The following is a 24,973-nucleotide window of genomic DNA, read 5'->3' on the forward strand; positions in this document are numbered from 1 at the left end:
TTCACATCTCAAATGCTGTTTAGAAAAGATTTAAAAAACTGGCTAAAAATTATTTATAATTGACAATGATTAGAATCACCTTACCTTTAGAAGAGCATATTAATGACACATAATGAATTTAACGTTACAGAATTTAACAGTTTAATCAAGCGTATAGTTTTTGCCAGTTTACAAAATGGGCTTGAATTGTCACAGTATTGTTTGTGGAGTGATTATTACACAGGAAAGGCATCCTTCACCAAACACAGACATCAACTTTCAAAGGCCCTTTTCAAAGAGTTTCTGATTTTCAATTTAGGAGAGAAGAACAGCATTTAATTACGGCATCCCTAGTGAGGGAAAAAAAAATAGGAGAAGAAAAAAACAATATAATAATCTGCCTCAAGAGCAAACCTGCAGAAAACATTCTTGCCAAGACAAAAATGCATAACCGCCTCTCCATATCCGAACTCAGGGACCACCCGACACATCTCCTGATGAACCAGAACTCTTTGCCTATCACTTGAAATCAATTACAATACTTGGAAACAACTTTTATATTTCTGAAATGGTATTTATTCTAGGAAATCTTTACAGCACACATGCTAATCTTAATATGAAGAAATAAAATTTAATACCAAAAATAACCTAACAAAAGAACTAATTTCTAAAAAGAAGTAAAGACCCTGGATTTTGAAAAGCAAAATATTTATGACTGTACCCTAGAAATTCAAAATGATTCATGTGACAAACTTCATTAGCCTTTCATATTTTTTCCCCAAAACACTTAACTATTAACAATTTTATGCCTTTAAAATTATTTTTATATGAACTGTTAAAAGCATGTACCAATAAACTGGGAACGTACAGACATATTCTATAGTTACTCTCAAGTGCTGGACCCTAAACTTCTAGGGGAGGGAGTGGTCACTTTCCAGAAACCTTGCCACAGCCACGAGCTCACTTGTAGGTGGCCTCCTCCCCTTGAGAGACAGCAGGAGACCTTGCAGCACACATCCTAAGGACTGGCAGATCACCTCCAGTGCCCCGTTTCACGGCCTGCCCACCTGCCACTGACCCTGGTGTGCTTTTTCTCCTTATAGCTACTCATCAAAAAGAAATCATCCATTTGAAACTGAATACAAACAGAATTTCTACCAATTTCTTCCAATGTTCATATTAGGCTTAATTTTGCTGGTTTTCATATACAACCTGCATTCCCAAGTTTCACAAAGCAGCAAAGCTGTACCTCAAAACAATCTTTTTCTGATCAGATTCAAGATTATAATTAGTTTTTGTTTTTCTCACCATAACTAAGCACATTTCTCTGAAAAATGTAAGAAAATGGCAGTCACTTCTCGACAAAGAATAAATATGTTTCCATGGGCTTAAAATTCACTAACTTCCTTTTTCTAAAAATAGTAGAATTTGCTTTACTGGCGTCTCTACATTCTATTTACTGAATATCTGCAGTCATGGAAGGACCTGGAATCTCTTGACAAAAAAATTTCCTAATTGCAAATGTTCAGGTGGTAAAAGTGAGAGTAAATTTCCAACCTACCCATCACACATGTTTAAAATGGTTTCATTCGCATGGCAACCTTCTATTCCTCTTAATTATTATTTTAATAGTACTTTAAAAATAATTTCCTTTTGGGAAGAAAATCAAAGTCAACAAAAAACAGCCTTTCGAAAAATACTGCAGTGTAACAATTACTAAAATTCATGTATTTGTATAAATTAGAGGACCAGAAACCAAGATGAAATTCCAACAAGCTCACCTTGCATACGGGATGTATGACAGGCTATACCTGCAAGAAAAATTCGAGGAGGTTGGAACGTGATCTAACATTCTTCTTTATACCACAAGCCGACACCATGAACATAAAGCACCACACTGCAGGGATGCAGGGATCCTCAAGTCTGACCCCAGGCCAGCTGAAGAGCATCCCCCTGGAGCTAAACTGTTTAAACTCCCAATTATGGGGCTCACCCCAGACCTCCCAAATAAGAAACTGCATTCTGACAAACTAAGTGATTCTCACACCTGCTAAAGTTTGTGTCTGTTATAAAATAAGGTTACCCATTTTAAATTGTTAAAGAACTATAAAATAATTGAGAATAAACTGCATTCTCCTTTAGAGAATAAACCAATCATTAATCACAGATTATGCAATAAAAAGCAACATGTTACAGAGAACAACCAAGGGATTCAACTGAACTTGTCTCCCATTTCTCTGAAAAAGAGAAAAACGTCATCCTATGGCTCCTTTGTAACATGCTGAGACCAGCCTTCACCATCTGCTGTTTCATTTACCATGGGGAGGAAGGAGTCCCGACAGAGACGGATCTCAGGCTGGGGAACATCACAAAGGAGGGACTTAAACAGCAAAATCAGGGAGGGCTTTGCTACCAGAAGGTGAAACAAGACTTAGCTCTGTTTTATATGTGAAAAACACCTTCCTGGTGTAAGAGGGAAGAACTGAGGGGTGCCTTCGACTCAATCACACATTCCCCAGACCATTTATGCAGCCGGACTGGTTATAGTCCAAGACATAAAGGCTTCAGAACAGGGGAGTCTGGTCAGGAAGAACTGGTGTGACTGAGTATTTGGAAAGAGGGGAGGAAACTGGCCAGGAGACCCAGGAACACCATGGACCACTTCGTCACTATCAGAGGGCAGCCCCAGATTTACAGGACCCCCCAGATAAGGACAAATTCTACTGTAGCTGTCAGCACCATGGCACATGAAGAGCAGTAAGCCATGTTCCCTGGGGCTCACCCTGTGACCATGGCCTTGCCTGTATGGATTCATAGGGCATCACCTACATTTCTTACCATCTATCTTTCTTTCACGTATCAGACAAGAAGCAAAGCCATCATAGTACATCTATTAGCATTGCATCCCACCCCACCCTACTCCTGATGTGACCCCCCGCCAATAGCCCTCCCCAAGGTTGTTTTAAGTCTGTTATTTTATAACAGACTAAAACAGAGCCCTGTTTGAAGTCCCACAGGACACTCATCAGACCTCTCAGGGGGTCCGTCTGCTCCACAGCACATACTTTAACCCCGAGTGTAATGCCTTTCCTAGGCTTATTGGTTCAGAGTAAAATGCTGATCACTGCTTAGGGAAATTTTAACCTAATGAGTGTAAGACTTACCAGGTCATTGACAAGAACTGCAATATGCAGAATAATAATGCCAGTCCCTTCTTATGCCACTAACAACAGGAAAAACAGAAATAATGAGTTAAGAAGTATAAAAATATAAAGTATTTTTCACAACCAAATTAAATTCCTCCCCTTCAAAAAGTAGGTGATAGTCCATTTATTTTATTATTTTTGAGTATGACCAAGATTCAGTAGATCTGAATTTAAATACCCATAAACTACATTTCCTTTATAAAATTACCTGTATCCATTAGTTTAATTACTGCTAAACATATGGCATTAAATACCTGTGACTGGGGAAACTGCACGGGCTGAACACAGTAAAGCTCTTTAATGTTAGCCCTGAGATCAATGTTAACTTGCCCCAAACCAACATTTGAAACCCCACTTAGTTACTAGATGTGTATCCTATGTGGAATTTACCTGTTTTACCACTCACTTGTTCCTTAAGTTATTTTTGGAAGAAGAACTGTATTTTACTGTGATTTCCAGAATAAAGCAAAATAAAGTTTCCATGGTTGTTTTAATGTGATCTATTTTTAGAATTCCTTGTCCATTTTTATTTACTTCTTTATTTTTACTCTACTGCTTATAAACAGGCTGCTAGACCACTCCAAAACCAAAGATGCATGTTCCACAGGGATACGCAAAAATTGTTTTAGAATATTCTTCCAAGTTAGCATTGGGGATGAGGTGTGAATGAATTTTCACACATATAAGTTCAGTCCTATATCATGAAAAAAGAAAATCAAAACTTTTTTTATAGAACATTTTTGAAACACATTATATACTATCCTTTCTTCTTTAAAATGTGTAATTTTCTTGATAGCTTAAGAACCACCTCAAACCCTTTTTGGGAAGTAGACAGGGAAAAACAACTCACTGTAATGAAAAATCAGGAGTATCAATAAGAAAACTGGATTGAGGCCTGTAACCTCCCTAGAGGCCAGAGGGCCGTTCACCTCATCAGTCAGAGGGGTAAGGTTCATCTGGGATCTTCTGTCTCTTCAGTTACTTTGTTCCGGTTGCTTTCTGGCCCTTTCTCCTCTTTAGGTCCCGCACCTTGTTCCTCATAAAGTACTCCCTCCTCGGGAACATCCTCCCTGCCAGGGGCCCCAGCAGCCTGCCTGCTCCGCACAGCGGCCGGGAATGCAGACCCTCTGCAAGAGCCGCTCCGAGGCCGGGGGGGGGGCCACAGGAGCCGGCTTGACCTGAACGCAAGCACAACGCACCTCTGTCTGTTTCAGTGGCAGAACTGATCAGAAGTCTGGCCACTAACTTCATGTCACTATACACAATTTTAGGGGCCCCAGTCTTTGGTGGGCTTTAAGAAGCCAGACTTTGATCTCCTTTGAGATGATGGTGGGCACTCTCCCCAACAAGGGGCCACACGGCTAAAAGGCAGGCATGGCTGATGTAACTTACCCAAAAAGCAGCACACAGGGTACACAGGAAACACATCTACAGGGAGGGAAAGAAAAATTGCAGATTTGAGTCCTTTCAAAAGCTTAATAAAAATGCATCAACTAATCTGCATTCATCTGAATGGCTAATACACTACAGAACAAAGTTAACGGGACAGCTGAACTGCTGACTCGAGTCTTCCCTGTTCTGTATTATTTTACTTTGAAGTACAGAACTGAGCTAGTCCTTAGCCAACTGGAGGCACCTAGTAGGTGACCTGCTGATCAAGTCACCAGGAAGCCTGGAGAACAATCTAGCCACGGCGGCTGTTCTGGGAGTGCTATGGTCGTATTCATGAACAGAAGGCCACCGATACTGCATTAGTGCAGCTGCTCACACACAGCAAGTTTCATTTGACTTGACTTAAACATCACGCCACCTCTCTGTGTCCCCCAAGGACGCAGGAGGTGAACAACGCACAGAGGGTGACAACGTTTGGGGGTACAGGGATACAGGTAAGATCCCAGCTCTAAGGCCTACCAGCCAAGCGTGCTTGGGTAAGTTAGTTAACTGGTCTAGACCTCAGTTGTCTTCTCTTTAAAACGAGGAAAGAATCTACCCACCTGCCCTCAAGGGCTGTTGCGGTGATCAACTCAGAATCTGCCTGTAATGTGGCTGGGTCAAGGGCTGGCACTCAGAAGGTGCTAAGTGGCAGTATTTCTTTACCATCATTATTAGGCATCATCTTAGGTCAGCAACAAATCAGACACAAAGCCTTCAACTGGAAACATTATGACTCAAGTAACTGCCAAAGTTAAATCATATAAATAACTGATAGTTGATTTGGGGCAATATATTTCTAAATGTTTGAACAGTCTCTTAACTTTATGCTTGTTTGCATAAGGCAGAGTACATTACTAAGATAGGTTCCATTTAGGATATCCTGGAACCTATTTATATAAAATCTTCATGGAATACAAACTTCTCCTAGTCTAACAGCATAAGATAATTTCTCAGTAACCTAGACAGAGGTACATGTTAATATGTATGTTATTATACAAGCTAACTTAGGAAATTCAAAACAACTGGAAAAATTAGAAAAATGGCAATAAAATATGAGGAAGTTGAGTAAAGATATAAATTAAAAATTAGGCTGAAAAGAGAGTTTTTCCTCTGGTACAGAGGTGGGAGGAGACACACATCACAGTTGAAAACATTTCCTTACTTATAAATCTACCAAGATTAGCTGTGTTTGAAAGCTAATTAATGGTTAAAAAGACCAATGCACTAATTCTGATATGCAAATTCAACAACAAGCTTTAAGAAGAAAGAAATCTGCAGACCAAGAAAAGATGGTCTACCAGTTTGTCTGGCTAAATAAAAACAAATGCTTTCAAGAAAAGAAATCCTATGTTGGTTTATTAATAAAAATCTCTCAATAAATGTTTTATTTTTCCTGAATATTAAAAGGAGACTTCAATCTTCCCAGCTTTCTATGACACGAAAATGCCTTTATACAAATTACGCATAGCATTATTTTAAAGCTACAGGGAAAAACAACGGTCGAAACACCCTGACGAGGCAATGTTCCCGATTTGTGCCGACGTGGCCACAGCCACTTCCTGACTCCCATGCACATGACCTACGCAAACAGTGAGAGACCACCTCCTGGGAATCTGTCAGCAGAAAGCCTCTAGAGCAACACGACGTGAAATTACTAACTTGGGCTTCAGTCAGAAGGCAGAAGGGGACTTGGAGCTAGCAAGTCAGGAAGCAGAGGCATGGTGGATAGGACCTGGGTTCCTCCTCCCAAAACACCTAAACGACAGGTGGCGGGAACAGAGAACCCAAATGCAGACAATGAAAACTGTTCTAACTGCAAGCGTACCTCTACCCCTGCTCAGAGGAGGAGAACACTGAATTTAGGAGTGACAGCCGGACGGCCGTGTGCAAACCCACCAAACGATAAGCTGAACACTTCACGGCAACCTAATAGAAGCCAAACTGCCGGAAGTACAAACAGTCCAACGGGCCAGAAGCCAAGTGACAGGCTACCTCAGCCAATTGCGAGAAGACACAAACAGACTCCCGAGGGACTGGTGCCCAGCCCTGCCCTCCACAGGGCGCATCCAGCAGTCTGCTAGGGAGGCTCCACCAGCTGGAAAATGAGACACATCAGCTCTAATTTTCACTTGAATACCCAAGCCACAGGTCAGATCCATGCAGGATTTCCCCAGTCACTTAGGTAATGCTGTCTACCCCAAACCCTTAAACCCACAGCTGTAAGGATATGATTCAACAAGATAAATATAACTAACAACGGCACATACAGAAAAGCAGGCAATTATCTGTAAAGTAATAATGAAAAAATACTTCAATGAAAGTTTTTTTTAATTTTTATTTACTTACAAGCATAATAATTGTTGCAAGCAATCTTGTTGTTTCAAACATTTTCTTCAGTTGCTTCATGGGGCCCATTAGAAAGCACGTACTGTTTGAAACGAGAAAGAAAAGATGGTCTACCAGTTTGTCTGGCTAAATAAAAACAAATGCTTTCAAGAAAAGAAATCCTATGTTGGTTTATTAATAAAAATCTCTCAATAAATGTTTTATTTTTCCTGAATATTAAAAGGAGACTTCAATCTTCCCAGCTTTCTATGACACGAAAATGCCTTTATACAAATTACGCATAGCATTATTTTAAAGCTACAGGGAAAAACAACGGTCGAAACACCCTGACGAGGCAATGTTCCCGATTTGTGCCGACGTGGCCACAGCCACTTCCTGACTCCCATGCACATGACCTACGCAAACAGTGAGAGACCACCTCCTGGGAATCTGTCAGCAGAAAGCCTCTAGAGCAACACGACGTGAAATTACTAACTTGGGCTTCAGTCAGAAGGCAGTCTGCGTGAGAAGCATTACAGGATGAGCCCAGGAAGCCCGACGGAGCTCAGCCTTGGCTCAGGCAGACAACTGACAATCCCAAAAATGCCTGAGGAGACAGAAGGTCCCTCTGAGAGCAAAGTGTACACAGATGCAGGGTGTGCATCTGAGAGCCACCCCAACAGACATTCACACCCCCCCGGCTACACCACAGAGCCCCCAAGGAGAATCTCAAACCCCAATCCAAATGCTGCTGGGGCACTGGCTCAGCACCCCGTCCAACGTCTCTGCTCAGCACCACTGGTAGTGGACCTTCCAGCCACTGGGCCAGCGGAGCCCTTCCAAAGATCAGGGCCTGGAGCACAGTGGTAGCCAGGACCCACACCGGCTGGTGGAAAGCCTGCCTCGTCTCTTTACCAGCACCTCACCGGGACATCGACTACTCGCCCTCTCTCTAAGAGCACTATCACCCCAGCTATGTCAAGAGACATAAACCCTTAAAACAGTCCCTGGCACACAGTAAGTGCACCGCTAATGCAGGCTACCCCACCATTAACACTGCCTATCATGGCAGCTGGCACGCAACAGGGGTCAGTTAGTATTTACTGAATACAAATTCTGTGGCTAAATTCATGATTTGTATAGAGTTACAGAAATATATCCTACTAGGAAAGTGCTTATTAGGAGGGAGAATTTTGATAGCAATAGTAAATTAAACATTTTGAGAAGCCAAACTTCTATACATACCTGGCTAATGCAGCAATATTTCCAAGGGTATAAAATACTGCAAAAAGCTTTACACCACCAGGGAGCCACAGCAATCCAGTTCCCTGAATTAATACATTATGGTTTTTAAAAATAAGTTTACCATTGTAATGACTTAAAATATAAATGTGTCAATAGTAATAACAAATATTATAAAGTTTAAGTATAAATGTACTGGTATGTAGTCTCTATATAGCCTAAAAAAATTAATTTTCAATGTTATTTGCTAATTTGAATCTTCTATTTGCACAGAAGTATATATAAATAAGCCACAATGTAACCTTCTGCATACATGAGTAAATCTCACTCTACTTAAATATTTTTCTTAGATGGCAGGTTAAAAGTAATTAACACATCTGAATTACTGACTCTCTTAACACACATTGATTTGTCTTCATTGAAAGTATTTTAACAATCCATAAAACTCCCCATATTATCAATTTCTACATATTTTTGTATTGCTCCCTACCCCATCAAAAGCCTCATAGCAATTCAGATAAAGAGGACTGCTGGTTGATACTAACTGGGATTATTAGTCTGACACAAAATTATTAAGCAAAGTAAAGCCTTAACTCACAAGGATAGAGAAGCAAATGCCGCTCACGAAGCATATGGCGAACCACTTCAACCTGGTGTTGAAACTAAGGGACGAGGCATCCAGGACCTTAGGGAAGGAATCAGAACATGTTCTTCAGGCGCCACTCCACTCTGATTTATTATGCTAAATTAAGGCAGAGCTTCATTTAACCTCTACAATGGATCTTGGTTTTCTTCTGCATATTGTAGTCATTTAGGGATACTCAGATTCCATGGCTGGGAAGGGAAATAGGAATGGGGTCCGGGGATCAGCTGGTCTCAAGGAATCCCTGTGAACTCTGCCAGGTGTGGAAACAGCACTGTGCTCAGGGTTCGAAAAGCACTTGCCAGGCAAGGATGGCAGACACACACTGAGGTGGATGGAATGATGCAACGTACGAACTCCAAATACTGGATGTTTTTAAAATGCGGGAAAGAGGCAACAAGACAGGCAAACTGTGGACGCAGGCTCTGGCTGGGTCCTGGGCTCTCGGGGCTGCCCACACCTCTCAGTGTCTCTGAGACCCAGTCGGCGAGGCTCCCCAGGGCAGAGCCTGAGATGGGGGCTCTCACACACAAACTCTCAGGAGAAGCCTTGCAGGGGCGGAGGGAGGCTGGAGAGAGAAGGGGAGGAACCAACGTGCTTTCGAGTGGAGTCCAGCTCGGGCCTGCGGGGTAAGCCGAACCTCAGTACCAGACCTGCTTTGAAGCGGGGGCCCATCCTCTGCACTGCACCGCAAGGCAGCTGGTCACTGGCGGTGGGTGCAGTGGGGGCATCTCCAGAGTCTCCAGCGTGAAAAGAAAGCTACAGTGTGAGTCACTGGGGTGACGTACACCCACCTAATGTTGGGATCCAGGCAGCCCCCAGGGGGGCCACCGTCAGGCACATTTGACAACTTTGGTTATAAAAAGTTCATTTAAAACCAACTCAGGAAAGACTTGGATATCTACTCAAGCATTATTAAAAACATCTTTTTTTTTTTTTGAGAGGGCATCTCTCATATTTATTGATCAAATGGTTGTTAACAACAATAAAATTCAGTATAGGGGGGTCAACACTCAATGTACAATCATTAATCCATCTCAAGCCTAATTCTCGTCAGTCTCCAATCTTCTGAAGCATAACGAACAAGTTCTTACATGGTGAACGAATTCTTACATAGTGAATAAATTCTTACATGGTGAACAGTACAAGGGCATTCATCACAGAAACTTTCGGTTTTGATCATGCATTATGACCTATAAACAATCAGGTCAAATATGAATATTCGTTTGATTTTTGTACTTGATTTATATGTTGATCCCACATTTCTCCTATTATTATTATTATTTTTATTTTTAATAAAATGCTGAAGTGGTAGGTAGATGCAAGATAAAGGTAGAAAACATAGTTTAGTGCTGTAAGAGGACAAATGTAGATGATCAGATGATCAGGTGTGTGCCTATGGACTAAGTATTAATCCAGGCTAGACAAGGGCAGCAAGACATCCACGGATGCAGAAGATTTCTCTCAAAGCAGGGGGGGTGAGGTTCTGAGAAAAACATATTTTTGAAATGATAATTTATTCTAGAGCAACTACATTTCCATGTCATGCAAACTCTAACCAACTCATGTGGGAAAACATAGTGCATGCTAGAAGTGCATACTTCATACAGTACGATAACCCAGCATTCAGTAATGACTAAGATGACACACTTAGATTACTAAATACACTATTAACACGGACTTTCCCAGGAAGACTGAAAGAGTGTCAACAGCTATTTCCAGAAACTAGAAATATACATTAAGAATTTAAATTTCTAACTATATTATTATGACATATATTTAAAAATAGGACACATGCTTTTAATGTATTTTCAAGAACAGTTAAGCAAAAATAGAAGTTTTATATGCAAAAACTCAAAATACCTTTGATGCATTCCTTACCTCATAGAGTAACTTGGGAATCCTTATGGAGCATGAAAAGTAAAAATAACTAAATAAAGATTCTGTCAATGTAATATATACCACTTCTTAACACATTTTAAATGTTTTTTAAAATTTGCTTTAATTTGCAAACATTTTTATTTCCAACAATATCATCTGTTTTTAGCAAAACTGATCACTCAATTCTAAAAGAATGACCTTGCTTATAAAAACACCAAAACTTCATTGTTTCTGACCAGTACATCTCAGCTACACGGAACAGAATAAATCCCAAAGACTGAATATTACATAAGAAATGATCTACTGGCTCATAAAGAAATGACAACAGTGTTCTAAGCAAGCCTGACTTCTAAATGCCCAGCGTGAGTACGTGACGGTGGGAGGACATGCAGAGAGGAGCAGCATCCATTTCACTTTACAAGTTTAAATCTCCCCATAGTTCTTAAGTTCAATTCTGGTTTTCCACAGCCAGCTGATTTTTCTCTCAGTGTGGCTATTTGTGTGATGGAAGGTATCCTCCCCTTTTTACCATCTTCCATTCGATGACCTTTACAATGAAATGTCTAAGTTGTTTCCATTTGTAAATATGGAATATTCAACTTACAAGCAAATGATTGTCAAGCCTTACAAACTGTCCAGGATACAGAAGTAATCACAGATTTCCTAACCCTAACGGGGAAAATTATACAATGCTTCACCATGCAAGACCACCTAGCGTGCATTCTCCACAGAGGAGACAAAGGGACACTGACCCTACAGACCCCGTAAGCATTTGGGGGCTACGTCCTTGTACAAGAATCAGGAACGAGCCCAACAAAACCAGCAACTGTATTGACTTTTTTAAATGTTATCTCAGAAAAGAAACACATGGACGTGGGCACCAAGCACTTTACTTCTTTGCTATCAGAGGCAGAGAAAGCAAAGCAAACCCCCAAGAGCAGGCGTTGACTCCCCCATTCTCAGGTGCCTCTTTCCTGCAATAAACAAACAGCACTGTCTGGACCTAGAACTTGACTGATTCAAAAACTAGCTGGAAAACCTAACAGAGGAAAGCAAACCTCAGAGGGAGAGAGGCCCCCCCCAACCCCAAGTTACACCAAACCTCCTCCCAGGTCCACTTCACACTTCAGACTTCACATTCCAGGAACCAGCGGGTCACCCCGCAGGCCCTGGCTTAGAAAGAGCCGGTGCAAGCGAGGCCCAGGCAGCCAGATGAGGCACATCCCATCTGGTGCCACCGCTAAGTTCCCAGGCAGAAACAGAAGGCCAGGTGAGCAAGAGAAAGCCAACGGAGCACGGCAGCCTGGAGGAGGGTGGTGGTGAGGTGGCGAGGGGGGCAGAAGCCGGGCTGTGCAGTGGTCTGGGGCGCCTCGAACAGAGGCTCAGTTCTAGTGGAGTGCTCAGGAAGTCGTACGATATGACTTTAAGACCTGGCTCAGTCTCTCCCTCAACATCTTCCCAGATGCCTTATAAGGAGGGGCCCCAGAGCTCTGGCCTGCGGACCACCTGAGCGGGAGGATGCGGCAGCCCCAGATGGCAGGATGCTTCCCACCAGTAGGCACTGCCTCGCCCAGCTCCCTGCGCCCTCCTCCTCTGGTCCGGTGGAGACCCCTGAGGAGTGCTGCGGCTCTCCCAGGACACTCCCGCCCAGCCCACAACACCCTGCCCTCTTCTCTGCGCACTCCACCTCCTGCTCCACCTGTAAGTTGGTCTCCCCAACACTCTCTCAAGTAGGGCCCATCTTCTCATCCACACAGTCCGTTCCACTGGGACAGGAGGTGCGCTGAGTAAATAGCCCTCTTCACTGCTGGTTCTGTCGCTGCCTTGACTCCAGAAACACTGGCTTTCAGGACCCTGCCAGCACTGTGCACGCTGCTGCTCCCACCCTGCAGGGCCTACCTGGATGGGCACACCCCTCCTTCTCGGAAGGTCTGCGTGGGGCTCACTGTATCTCTCTGCTCCAGCCTCCATTCCTGCTGGTCTCACCACTGAAGGAAACAGTCCTTTCAAAGCTCTGAGACTCCTGGCTCCCCGACCTTCTCTCCCACAGCGGTCTGGCCCTGATTCCCCACCTTGCCTCCACCGCCAAAACCACATCTGCGGTGATCTTTGAATCACCGAAATTGAGATCCTAGAGATCAAAACATCAATGATCTCTAGGATCTCAATTTCAAATGCTCCCCCCTACCCTCCATCAACACTGGTCACCCCTAGACCTACCCGCAGACCCCCCACCGGGTCCCTCTCCCTCCACGGCCCTTACGGCCCTGCCATAACCACTCCTTATTTCCCACCTTTCAAAATTAAAAAAATATCTTCCTTATCTTGCTCCATCCTCCAGCTACTGCTCACATTTTTGCTCTATAACCAGAGTCACTGAGGTATCTATACGCACTGTCTCCACCTCTTTCTTTTTTTATTGAAGTATCAGTATACAATCTTATATTGGTTTGGAATACACAACACAGTGGTTCAACAGCTATCCACATTATTAAATCCTCATCCCAACTACTATGGTTACTATCTGTCAACATAGGAAGAGGTTACAGAATCATTAGCTATATTTCCCATGTTGTACTACCATCCCCATGACCAACCTAAATTATGATTGAGATTTTTGTGCCCCTTTATTCCTCTCACCCTCCCCACCCACCCACCCCAACTCCTCCCCCATGGTAACCACAAGTCACTTCTCAGCGTCTATGGGTCTACTGCTGCTTTGTTCATTTTGTTTTGTTTTGCTTTTATATGGTAAAACAAATAAGTGAAATCATATGGTATTTGTCTTTCCCCACCTGACTTATTTCACTGAGCATAAAACCCTCTAGATCCATCTATGTTGTTGCAAATGGATTTCTTTTTTATGGTTGAATAATATTCCATGGTGTATATGTACCACATTGTCTTTATCCATTCATCTACTGATGGACACTTTGCTTGCTTCCATACTTTGGCTAATATAAATAATGTGGTGATAAATATGGGGGTGTATATATCTTTCTGAATCAGGGATTTTGTTTTCTTCAGGTAAATTCCTAGAAGTGGAATTACTGGGTCAAATGGTATTTCTATTTTTAGTTTTTTGAGGAACCTCCACACTGCTTTCCATAGTGGCTGCACCAATTTACATGCCTACCAACAATGTAGGAGGGTTCAATTTTCTCCACATCCTCACCAACACTTGTTAGTTCTTGTCTTTTGGATAGTGGACATTCTGACGGGGAGAGATGGTATCTCACTGTGGTTTTGATTTGCATTTCCCTGATGATTAGCGTTTGGAACATCTTCATGTTGTATTGGCCATCTGTTTTTCTTTGGAAAAATGTATGTTCAGGTCCTCCACCCATTTTTTAAATTGGGTTATTCGGGTTTTTTTTGGTGTTGAAGTGTATAAGTTCTTTATATATTTTGGATGTTAGCCGCTATCAGATAAATCGTTGACAAATATATTCTCCCATACTGTACGATGCCTTTTTGTTCTACAGATGGTGTTCTTTGCTGTACAGAAGCTTTTGAGTTTGACGGAGTCCCACTTGTTCGCTTTTGGTTTTGTTTCCCTTGCCTGGGACATATGTCCAGGAAAAAATTGCTCATGCTTATGTTCAAGAGATTTTTGCCTAGGTTTTCTTCTAAGAGTTTTATGGTTTCATGCCTTACGTTCAGCTTTTTTATCCATTTTGAGTTTACTTTTGTGTGCAGAGTTAAACAGAAATCCAGTTTCATTCTCTCGCATGAATGAATGGGGAAGCCGCCCAGCTTTCACAACATGTTATTGAAGAAGCTGTTTTATTCCCCAGCCGCCTTCTCTTTTTCTACGCTCTCTGGACCCACCTCAGTCAGGCTTTCATCCCCATCTAGCCACCAACACTTCTCCAAAGTTACCAGTGGCCTCCATTGATAAATGTAATGGTAACTTCTCAGTTCTTAAGTCCCAAGACCTATCAATAGCGTCTGATACACCCTCCTCGGAACTCTCTCCCTTTACTTTCTATGGCATCACTTTCTAGGTGGCCGTTCCTCTCCACCTCCTGACCTCCACACTCGGGAAATGTCCACAGATAACCTTGACCCTTATCCCTTTCCTACTTGCACACAATCCGTTGGTGATCTCATCTATCTCACAGTATTTCTTCTCACAGACTCTAGAGTACTACGTCCAACCGCCTTCCTGCCACCTCCACTCAATGCTACCTGGCATCCAAGACTTAACATCCGGGTGATTTTCCTCCCTAAACCTGCTCCACCCACAGCTCAGCTGATGGCAACTCCATCTTTCCAGCTGCTCGGTCCCAAACCACGGACATATCCTTGATAGCTTCTGCTCCTGCACATCCAGTCCATCAACGACTCATCCTGCTGTCTCGGTATTCAAACCGTTGATGGAATCTGGCCCCTTGTATTTTACAGCACAGCACTTCCATCACCCTGATTCTGGCCCATCATCGTTCCAGTCTCCTGACCAGTCCCGGGGCTGCCTCTCCCCTGGCCCCTACATCTGTTCTCCACAGACCAACCAGAGTGACCCTTTAACATCCAAGTCAGTAACCCTCCGCTCAAGCCCACAGCTCTGCAGTGCAATGACAGAAAACAAAACAGTAAATACCCTAAGTAAAGAGTAAGAGTATCCATAAAGGGCCTACGAGACCCCTCAGGACCTGGAGTCCCACTTACAGCCTTCCCTTTACTCACTCTCTCTGCTCCATCCACAGTGGCTTCCGTACTGGCCTGGGATATGCTGAACACTCTGTTCTCAGGGCCCCTCTACTGCTGTCACCTCTGCCTGGGATAGTTTTACATGCATGCTGCGCAGACAGCCCATTGGCTACTCAGATTTATGCTCTCATGTCCCCGACAGGAGGGCCTTCCATGACCATCCTACATATGTTACTCTCAACCTCCTCAACCTGCCTTAACTTTTACCACGGCACTTATCACTGGCAGACATGCCTTATACTTATTTGTTTGTTAACTGTTTCCCCCAATTAAAATATAAGTTCCATGTGGGGAAGGTCTTTGTTTTGGTCATTGCTGTAACACCAGCATCTTGAACAGTATCAAACTGTGTAAAATATTTGTTAAGTATATTTGTTGAATGAATGATCACCTCCTCTGAACTCACAGTACCTGTCCACTCCACTCATTCACCCCAATTTCAATTACAACTCAAAACTTTCTCCCTGCAGTTCAAGAAAAGTGGCTCCATCACCTTCACATCCTCAAGTCTTAGAGTGGCTCAGTCCAACAGAACTTTCTGCATTGGAATGTCACACTCATGCACCATGGTTTGCAGCAGTCACAAACACATGATGTGCCTACTGAGGATCTGAAATGTAGCTGGTGTGACTCAGAAAGGAATTTTAAATTTTATTTAATTTTAAGTTTAAATAGCCACATGTGGCTGTGGCAACTGCATTGTATAGGCCAGATCTCAGCATAAAGTGGGATACAAAACAGTGACTCAATAAATGAAATGGGCACGCCATTACTGCCTGACATTTCTCATACTATTTATGGGTTCCTGTATTACCAGTATGATTTGCCAAACTGCTTACAGAGTTATTGAAAGCAGAGCTTTCCTTTTAGTCTAAGAACCCTCACAGACTAGCCCAAAATCCTGCCCCTAAAAGGTGCTGAATAAACAAGTCAAGGAAGGAAGTTAGGAAAGGAAAAGGGACAGATGCAAAGGCCTTTATGGAACACGAACACCATCAGATTTTACACGTTTCACTTCTCTGATAAGCCAACAAGAATTTGTCAGCATGCAAACAACAAAAACAGAAAACAGACCCTGCTCCACTCCTATTTTTAACCAGAGGAAGTAACCCTTGTCAAACCTCAGGGGAAAGCAGAGACAATGGTGTTTTCTACTTTTTTAATTTGTTACCAGGGCTCAATGATGTAACAGACAACTTTTGATCCAGTGTTATTTCGTTATTTCACTTCTCGGGGACCTGTTCCACTCTTTCAGTCTCTCTAGTTCACACACACACACACACACACACACACACACACACACACACACACACACACGGCCTCGTTCACCTCCAGGGGCAAACAGATGAAACGTAACCACGATCTCGGCCGACAGCAGCTCGCGGGACAAGGCGCCTGCACACCCGGGCGCTGCACAGCCCGAAAGAGGGGTCGGCCTGCACACCCCGCCGCACGCCCAGAGCCCCCGCCCCGCCTGTCCCCGCTACCTGCGAGGTCAGGCCCTGCTCCTCGTCGTCCTGGCCGCTCAGGACCCGCCGCAGCTTCTCCATGTCCTGCCCCGGGGCGCAGCGGCGCCACCAGAAGCCCTGAACTCAAGCCCTGAGAACAACCGGAAGTCCGGGTCTCCCGCGTCGGGCGCGCAGGCGCAGCTGTCCCCGCAGCGCGCATGCGCATGCGGGCCTCCGGGCCGGCCGGACTCCGCGCCGCGCAACCGGCTGAGTGGACGCGGTCACGCAGGGACGTGGAACCCCTGCGGGTCACCACTGCAAGGATTTCAGCAGTCGCTGCTCCCATCAGCCGCAGTCGCGACACCGCGGCCGAACAGCAGTTGCGTGTTGGGTGGATAGACCCACGGACGCAGGTCATGCCGAGTGTACACGACCTCGGTGCTGGAGACCCACGACCAGGCCCGCAGCCTCGAGGCCAGTACTGCAGACCAAGGCCCAGTACCGCAGCCCCGAGACCCAGTACTGCAGACCAAGGCCCAGTACCGCAGCCCCGAGGCCAGTACTGCAGACCCGAGGCCCAGCACTAGAGACCAAGACCCAGTACTGCAGCCCCAAGGCCCAGTACCACCGCTCCGAGGCCCAGTACTGCAGCCCCAGGCCCATACTGCAGGCCAAGGCTCACTATCGCAGCCCCAAGATCCATTACCACAGCCCCCATGTCCAGTGCCACAGAGCCGTGATTCAGGCCAGACACCAGGAGAAGCATCCTGGGGACCAGTTTGGGAACACTGTCAGGGAGGATGTCAGTTCTAAACTGGTCATCTCTTCAGCAGGGTGCAGTTCTCAAAGCAGCCTCTCTGGGGAGGGCCAACGAGGGACAAGCCAGGCACCCCGTGCCCTCCCATCCTTGCTGCTGCACTGAGGCGTGCAGGACTGGTCGGCTCCTCCCTGGTCTAATCAGAACTAAACGCCTACGGGTAAATGAGAGTAGACTACTTCATATTACCTTAAAAAATAGCAGGAGACCGCCTGACTCCTTTTTACTTGTGAGAGGTATTTATTTACTTAGTTTATCTTCCAACTAGGAATTTTAAAGAGTGAGACCCTACTTATAAGAGGACCCGCTAATCCAACCCATCTTTCCAGCAAACCTTTGAACAAATGTTCACTGCTGCTTGGCCGTGCTGGATGAATGAAAACTAGCAAATGGGGAAGTGGCTTTTTTTTCTTTTATTATCTACCATGCTAAAGAAAGATTAAAAATTAGGGCTGCCTATGCAATATGAATTATGGTGAATCTTGCAGCTTTCCATAAATATACTACTCTAAGGTCACCATATGTTTGCTTTTTGGTTTGGTAAGACTATAATGAAAACATATATTACTATTTTGTTACATCACCCACTCTGTTCTGTCCTAATATCTGATAATTAAAAGTGGGCCCCCTCCCAACTTTTCTATTGTCCATCCTACTGTCTTTAGTGTAGACTTTATCTAATCTCAATTAGATAAATACAGATATTATAAGATCCCTAGAAAAGTAGATCATGCACTTGCTCTGATAAGACAAGGCAATGCTCAGCATTTTAGGGTCAGAAAATACTAATATTTGGCCTATTTATATGAAAGTATGCAATCTTAACCTTTTGTCTTTTAAAAGCTCAGAAAATAGATGATGAGAGTCTGCTGAAATAATAAATTTCTATGCTTTTTAATAAAGGAGTACATACATACATTCTTTAAAGATTTCCTTTTTGAAGTATAACTAGTTGTCTATATGCAAAAAGATGAAATATCTCTAGGAACGGGGAGAAAGCTTTTCAAGGATATATGAGGTTGAACCATGTAAAATTAATGACATCCAACTATCTTTAACTTAAAAACGGCAGTTCTTCTGTTTCAGCCTGTACGTGAGTGTAAGTTTACTTTGAAAACAATACTGAAGGTTTAAGAATGTGGTTTGGCCTTTCTTCTTCTTCCCTAAGAAGCAAGCTCAGTTTCCTGAAAAATACTGCACATTTATTGAAGGCATAACCTGTATGGAGATGATAAAGTGATTAGGAGTCTAGACTCTGGAGTTAGACCGCCTGGGTTGGAATCCTGACTCTCCAGTCTTGTGACTGGGGTTTGGGTGAGCAGCCTAGCCTGCCTGACCTTCTCCTAGGCGAAGAGCACTGTGATGATGGTTCCTGCCTTGCAGGGCTGCCATGGGGATTCAGTAAAAGCATACTACGTTGGGTCTTCATTATTCATGGGCTCTGTAGTTCCAAATTCACCTACTTGTCAATGTTAATTTGTGACCCTAAAATTAATATTTGCAAGCACTTTCACGGTCATTCAAGGACACGTGCAGAACAGTGACAAATTTTAGTCCCCCGCATGCAGCATGGAACAAGGGAGCACTACCTTCTTGCTCCAGCCCTCACCACAAACCAGCACCTGTTCAAGGTCTACTCAGTACCACATTTTTCACACTTCTGTGCTTTCTGTGGGTGGTTCCACTGTGTAAAATGGCCCCAAGCCTTGTGCTGCAGTGCTGTCTAGTGTCCTCAGTGTGAGCAGGCTATGACGGGCCTGATGGAGAGAATATGCATTAGAGGAGCTTCGTCCAGGCTGAGTGCTGATGCCCGTGAGCTCCGTGTTAGTGAGGCAGCAGTATAAATAAGATGTCTGCACGGAAGCACACATAAAGCTCACTTAGGCATTAATAGGTTGAGGAAAATGTAGCCACAGGCTGCCGGGAACTAGCCTTTGTTCCCCTCGGGTGGTGCTTCAGTATTTGCTCATCAGTGTTTGCAGCAATTTCATGGAATGTAACTACTGCAAATAACAAGGATTGGCTGCATGGGTAAACATAGGGCCTCCCTCATGCCAGGTGCTGAACAAAGGCTGGGTTTTGTGATCATCATTCATGTTGTTTCGACACATATAATTTCTCTGTCTCTGCCTCCCTTTCCGTTCCCATGAACTACTGAACACAGAACAAGGAAAACATAAAGCGAGCCTTTACCTCTTGCCCATAAATCTAGAAAAATACCAAGTAGATTCCTGCTCCTGCCCTCTCCTGCTTCTCGGTCATGTAGCCTTCCAGAGCCAAAGGTCTTCCCAAGCGCAGGGCGGCCGTGTACCCGGAGGTGAGGCGTCTCCCAGGCCCCTTTTCTCCGCCAAAGGGAGCTCAGTGGTCTCCGCACCTGAAGTCAGCCTCTCCCTCCTCTCCCGGCCTCTCCTTCACCAGGCCGCAGGGAAGCGGGAGTGAGCAAAGGTCAGGTCAAAGAAGAGCCCTGGGGCGGCGAGGTGGGTGTCCCCGCCGGGAAGCGGCCCCGGGAGCTGTGGGGGGAGGCCCCTTCCACTGCAAGCCCAGGCCTCGCCCAAACTCCAATGGACACCCCATCCCCGACGGGGCTCTGCCCCCAAGGGCCCGGGCACAGCCCCCGCCCATCACACAGCCGGCTTGGTGGCAGGGGGCTTGGTTCCCAGAGGGTTCCGCAGCAGAAAAGGAGCCTCATGAAAGCGCATGGGAACCTTTCCCCAATGGCAACATTTTAGGCATTTTGAAGGAAAATAATATAAAACCTTTAATTTCCTATTTCCAACTCTAAGATTTGATATAGTACTTGGAAGAAAATGTTGGTGTCAAACGTTCAGTGGCAAATTCAGGTAGGAAATGATAAGTGAAACAGCAGTTGGAAACACCTTGTAAGAGTGTAGAAATCTCAAGTTTGGGGTAGATCCAGTAATATTTAAACACTGGCCTTTTACTTTCTTTCTCTACTTGTCTTAAGCACTTCTGGGCACATGATGGCAAATCTTGGTAAAGGAGGAACATAAATACCTCTTCTTCCTGAAGGACTGAGGCCCCAGAGGGAACAGAAGCAGTTACCAATTAGCAGGCCTGTTGCCGTGGTTACCCGGGGCTGCTCAGCACAGAAGCAGGAGGAAGCCAAGTGAGATCCAGGTTTGAGTGGGAGAGAAGAAATTTGGGTAAATGCTCGGAGGGAACATGACTGAAATGCAGAAAGGTGAGACAAGCCTTCAGAAAAACACAGGCTTGGTTCTGACTATGCTTCCCGTACTGCCAAAGAGACTTCAGCTCTTTTCCATCACGTTTCCATGTTTGTCCTGGCATCATCCCAAGAAACCCCGTGAACTGCTCTGACACCTGTTGCCAGGAAGGCTGTCCAAGGGAAGAGGGGAGTGTCTGATGGGAACAGAAAGGTAGCACCATCCCTGCACTTGCCCCCAAACCAGCAGGGACACCCTGGCCCCAAGGGAAGGCCCACACGCATGAGGTTTGACCCCACCAAGGATCCTGGCACGCGCAGGGCACAGACAGCCAATGTCAGCTCCGGATGCCACTCCCCGTTGTCTCTGCCTACAGCCTTTCTCCTTGCTGTGTCTGTGGAGGTCATTTTAAATCTGTGTATCTCACTCTGCTTACAAACCTCCAATGACTCCCCCATGTCCCCAGAATAACTATAATAATAATGACAAAGGACATAATAAATTAGCACAGTACACAGAGCTGCTCATAATCCAGACCAGGTCTTCTCTCCAGCCCCGTATGTTACCACATCCTTTCTTTCCAAAATACATGTGTGCACCTGTGTGTACACGGGGGCATGCACGCTGCATGAACATACATAGAGACTCACATGTTGAGCCAGATGACCCTGTTTGTTGCCTGGGACCCCACAGTTCCCCCTACAGGCCTTTCTACACTCCTCTCTCATTGCTTGAAATCTTGCTCCCCCAAAATACCTTGACCCCTGCGCCCCTCTCCCAGCTGCTTTTCTTGGCCAGTCCCCATGTGACCTAGGGGGCTCCTCCTGGGGGAAGCCTTCCCACACCTGTTACATTCATGCCAGGTGCCCCTTAAGTGCCCCATAAATATTTTTTTGCACAAATGAACAAGCAAAGAGCTGCAACTCCAACAGCTTGCTGGGGATCTGGTTTGCCTCTCCTGTCCCTTGTTTGAGCAAACCAAGGATCTGGGGACATTCGGTGACTTCCGTGCAGTCTTGTAGCTGTCTGGATGGAAAATGGGCAAATGACACTGAATTTACAAATCTTTCTGACTAGAGACTGACCCATTTTGATGGGTCTTGGGAGAGAAGGTGAGGACAGGCTCTCAGGCACCCTTCCTGCTGGGAAAGTCTCCTTGGCGTACCACCTGCACTTCCCATTCAGGTTTATTTATAGAGGCACCCTCCATTAAGGCGTGTCTTTCGTTTCTGGAGGGTTATTTTTATTTTTTGCATGAGGGTTGTTTGTTAATCACTCTTGCAAAGGGTTGGTTACAAACAAAAATAAAAGCCCCACAATCTAAAGCTCCTTTCTCTACCTCTGCCTCGCCCAGCCCAGACACTAAACCTGAGAATCTGTGAGCTTTTTGCCCTAGGTTTTGTCCTAGGAGATAAAAGGTATATTCTGATGAGGAGGATGTATGTGTTTTAAAAAGTGTTTTCATATTCCTTACCACAAATATTAGCTGAACACAATCAACTTATCGCTCATGGCCTCAGTGTTTGAACGTTGTGAGACCACAAGATAGCGTGATTTTGCCACAAAATGGTCTCAAATGGGCTCACAGGTTCCAGGTTCTGGCTCAAGGCTGCGGGCTCCTCAAAGCCCTGGGTGGCTCTCTTCCAGCACCGCCCAGTGACTGTGCTCCTGCGACCTCACCTTACAAACAGGAAGGTCGTCCCTGTGGGTAGCTCAAGGGCATGGGAGACTTTATGGATATGTATATTGTTTGCAAACTCAGAATAATGAATTGGTTGCTAAAACTAACAACAAACCAACAGTTCCTCCCTCCCTCCTCCCACCCCACCCTCCCTCCCTCTCCCCCCTCCCTCCTTGCTGATGCAGATTTGGGGGCCCCCAGCCCCCTCACTACTCTTGACCTCTTCCTGGCAGTCCTGGCGAGGGGCCACCCAGAAGAGCCGCAGTAACAGGAGAAGGAGCAGCTTGGTGCCACTTTCTGGAAGGACTTGGGTACAGGGTGTGTTCCGTCCACTTGGCATTCGCGTGCCTGGCTGTCTGTGCCTTCCCAGCCCGGGTGGGAGCCCTCCAGCAGAGGGCGGACGCCTGCGGGGCTGCTGTGGACCCTGAGCCGAGGCCGGGTGAAGGAGTAGGGGGCAGTTAGCCCGCGAGGCCCCAGCAGCGGGCAGGCAGATCTCCTGGCCTCGGGGGTGGCCGGTGACGGGAGCCTAGAGCCCAGACAGCGTGGCTTGGAGCTGCTCATCCTAAGAGCTGGGATCAAACGCTTGCTGATGCCGGACAGCTGTTAACTCTTTGCATCCAGCCTCCTCGTCTGTGGGAGGGGATGGTGTGGTGGACCACGTGCCTGGAGCATCTTGAGGGCGTCCTAGACACCGTTGCTGTAATGTCATCACATTTACAGTGGCTTATCTTTGGCTTCAAAATAACTTGGCGGCTCCGTCCCCCCAGGAGGCCCAGGCAGCCACCCCCCACCCCCTGCCCAGCCCCATTCACGCTCACGCTTCTTGTGCCTGTTTTCGTGCTGTTTTTGTCTCTTTTGTTGACAGTTTATTTTATTAACACGAAATCATCATCATCATACTTTCAGACTTACGAACACGCTGCAAACGGCCGCACGGTCATGCCCTCTACCCACCTTCCACTCCCGCTCCCATCAGGCCCCCGAGGCCCCGCCCGCTCTGCCTTCTCTGGGCGGCCCGCCACCTCTCGCCGGTTCTCAGCACCTTCACCTGTGCAAGACTGGCGGCCGGTCGCTGTGCAGGCCGTCCCTGCTCCTGGTTAATCTGACACTTCCTCGTGGTGAAGTCAAGCCAGGATGCTTGCTGGAAGTCGTTGTGACCCTACTGGGGACAGTGCAGCGCCCACGCCTCACTATAGGCGCTATGAACGCTGATCACCTGGGGAGGTACCCTCCGCCAGACTGCTTCCCGGTGGAGTTGTTTCCCTCATTGCAGTGCCTTGTGGGGAGGGCACCGGGCCTGCCCCTGTCGGCTCTCACCACTCCCCAGCCGGGGCTCAGCGCCAGCAGACCATCCCGGCCTGCTCCTGTTACCCTGTGGCACGACCCGCAGCAAGCTTTCTATTTCCGGCCCCCCAATCTTCGTTTATCCTTCGGAATTCTACCTCAGGGAAGAGTTCCCTCCTCCCCCATGCGTCTAGGTATGTGCATTCACTCATTCATCATTCAGATGTTCATTTGCATAACTATGGACTCTGGGTATTTATTTTACCCCATGGGTCAATAATCACTATCATTATTTATTTTGTTGCTCAAGTTGTCCCAGATTAGCCACTGGAGGGCTTCAAGTGGTGCCTGTGTTCTCTTAACGTGCGCTCATCATTTCTGAGCATTTGTATGATGATTTCTGGCACTGTGAGATGTGCCGAGCTCATGCCTGTGTTCTTTCTGGAGCCAACCACTTCCCACGGAGCCCTGGTTCCTTTTACTGAAATTCCCACCTAGAAACAGTATCCGGCCTCTGTGGGCACACATCGTCCGTGGGGTGTCCTCGCATCCACGCCACCTGAGCAGCGAGCTGGCGGACGTGTGCACGTACACCATTGCTCTCTTCGTCCTTACACCCCCCCATGCAGTCTATCACCCCTTGCCTCACTGCAGTGTCTTTTTCTGGCGGGAGAAACCTGGCTCTCATAGTCCATGGTGTATTTACACATTTGCTCAATCCTAGATTAAACATAACGTGGTTTCAGAATTTCTTGGCCAGACTACTGTGGAAAACGCGTTTACTCAGGAAGGCAAAATGTCTGTGTAGGTCTTTCTGTATCAAGCTATACAGTGTGTGGTCAATATGGTGTTTTCCAGACAGAGGTGAGCTCTCTCCGCCCCCTCACTTCATTCACCATGCAGTTAGATTCATCTGCGCTATTGTATTACACCGGGGTCCCCCTACATCCCAGCTGACATTAAATATTTATTTTTGGGGGGAGTATGGAAACCATTGTTCTCAGAGTCAGAAGTATACCAAGGGATACTCAGAGGTGCCACTGTCCCTGGCTGTTTGCCTTCATTCTTTCCACGCCACCCCCACCCATGCCCACAGGTGACCAATTCATTAATTTCTGATATGTCTTCTGCACAG

General features: G+C 45.7%; 1 protein-coding gene across 7 annotated transcripts in view; it reads right to left on the reverse strand.

The window, feature by feature from the left end:
* Positions 1-18,561, reverse strand: part of SFT2D1 (SFT2 domain containing 1) — a 276,058-nt gene extending 257,497 nt beyond the window's left edge. Inside the window, exons 1-8 of one of the 7 annotated variants that reach the window (XM_017671686.3) lie at positions 16,911-17,066; positions 8,785-8,871; positions 8,190-8,272; positions 6,966-7,047; positions 4,578-4,613; positions 3,144-3,202; positions 1,761-1,790; positions 118-329 (exon numbers count right to left, since the gene is read on the reverse strand). In XM_017671686.3, coding sequence (XP_017527175.2) covers positions 290-329; positions 1,761-1,790; positions 3,144-3,202; positions 4,578-4,613; positions 6,966-7,047; positions 8,190-8,272; positions 8,785-8,871; positions 16,911-16,973 — 480 coding nt within the window. In that variant the 5' untranslated portion in view covers positions 16,974-17,066 and the 3' untranslated portion in view covers positions 118-289. The other 6 variants (XM_073219875.1, XR_012124342.1, XM_073219876.1 and 3 more) reach the window with 6 other exon arrangements.
* Positions 18,562-24,973: the final 6,412 nt, after the last annotated feature.

This window comes from Manis javanica, chromosome 13 (genome assembly GCF_040802235.1).
Source record: "Manis javanica isolate MJ-LG chromosome 13, MJ_LKY, whole genome shotgun sequence".
NCBI classification, from domain to species: domain Eukaryota; kingdom Metazoa; phylum Chordata; class Mammalia; order Pholidota; family Manidae; genus Manis; species Manis javanica.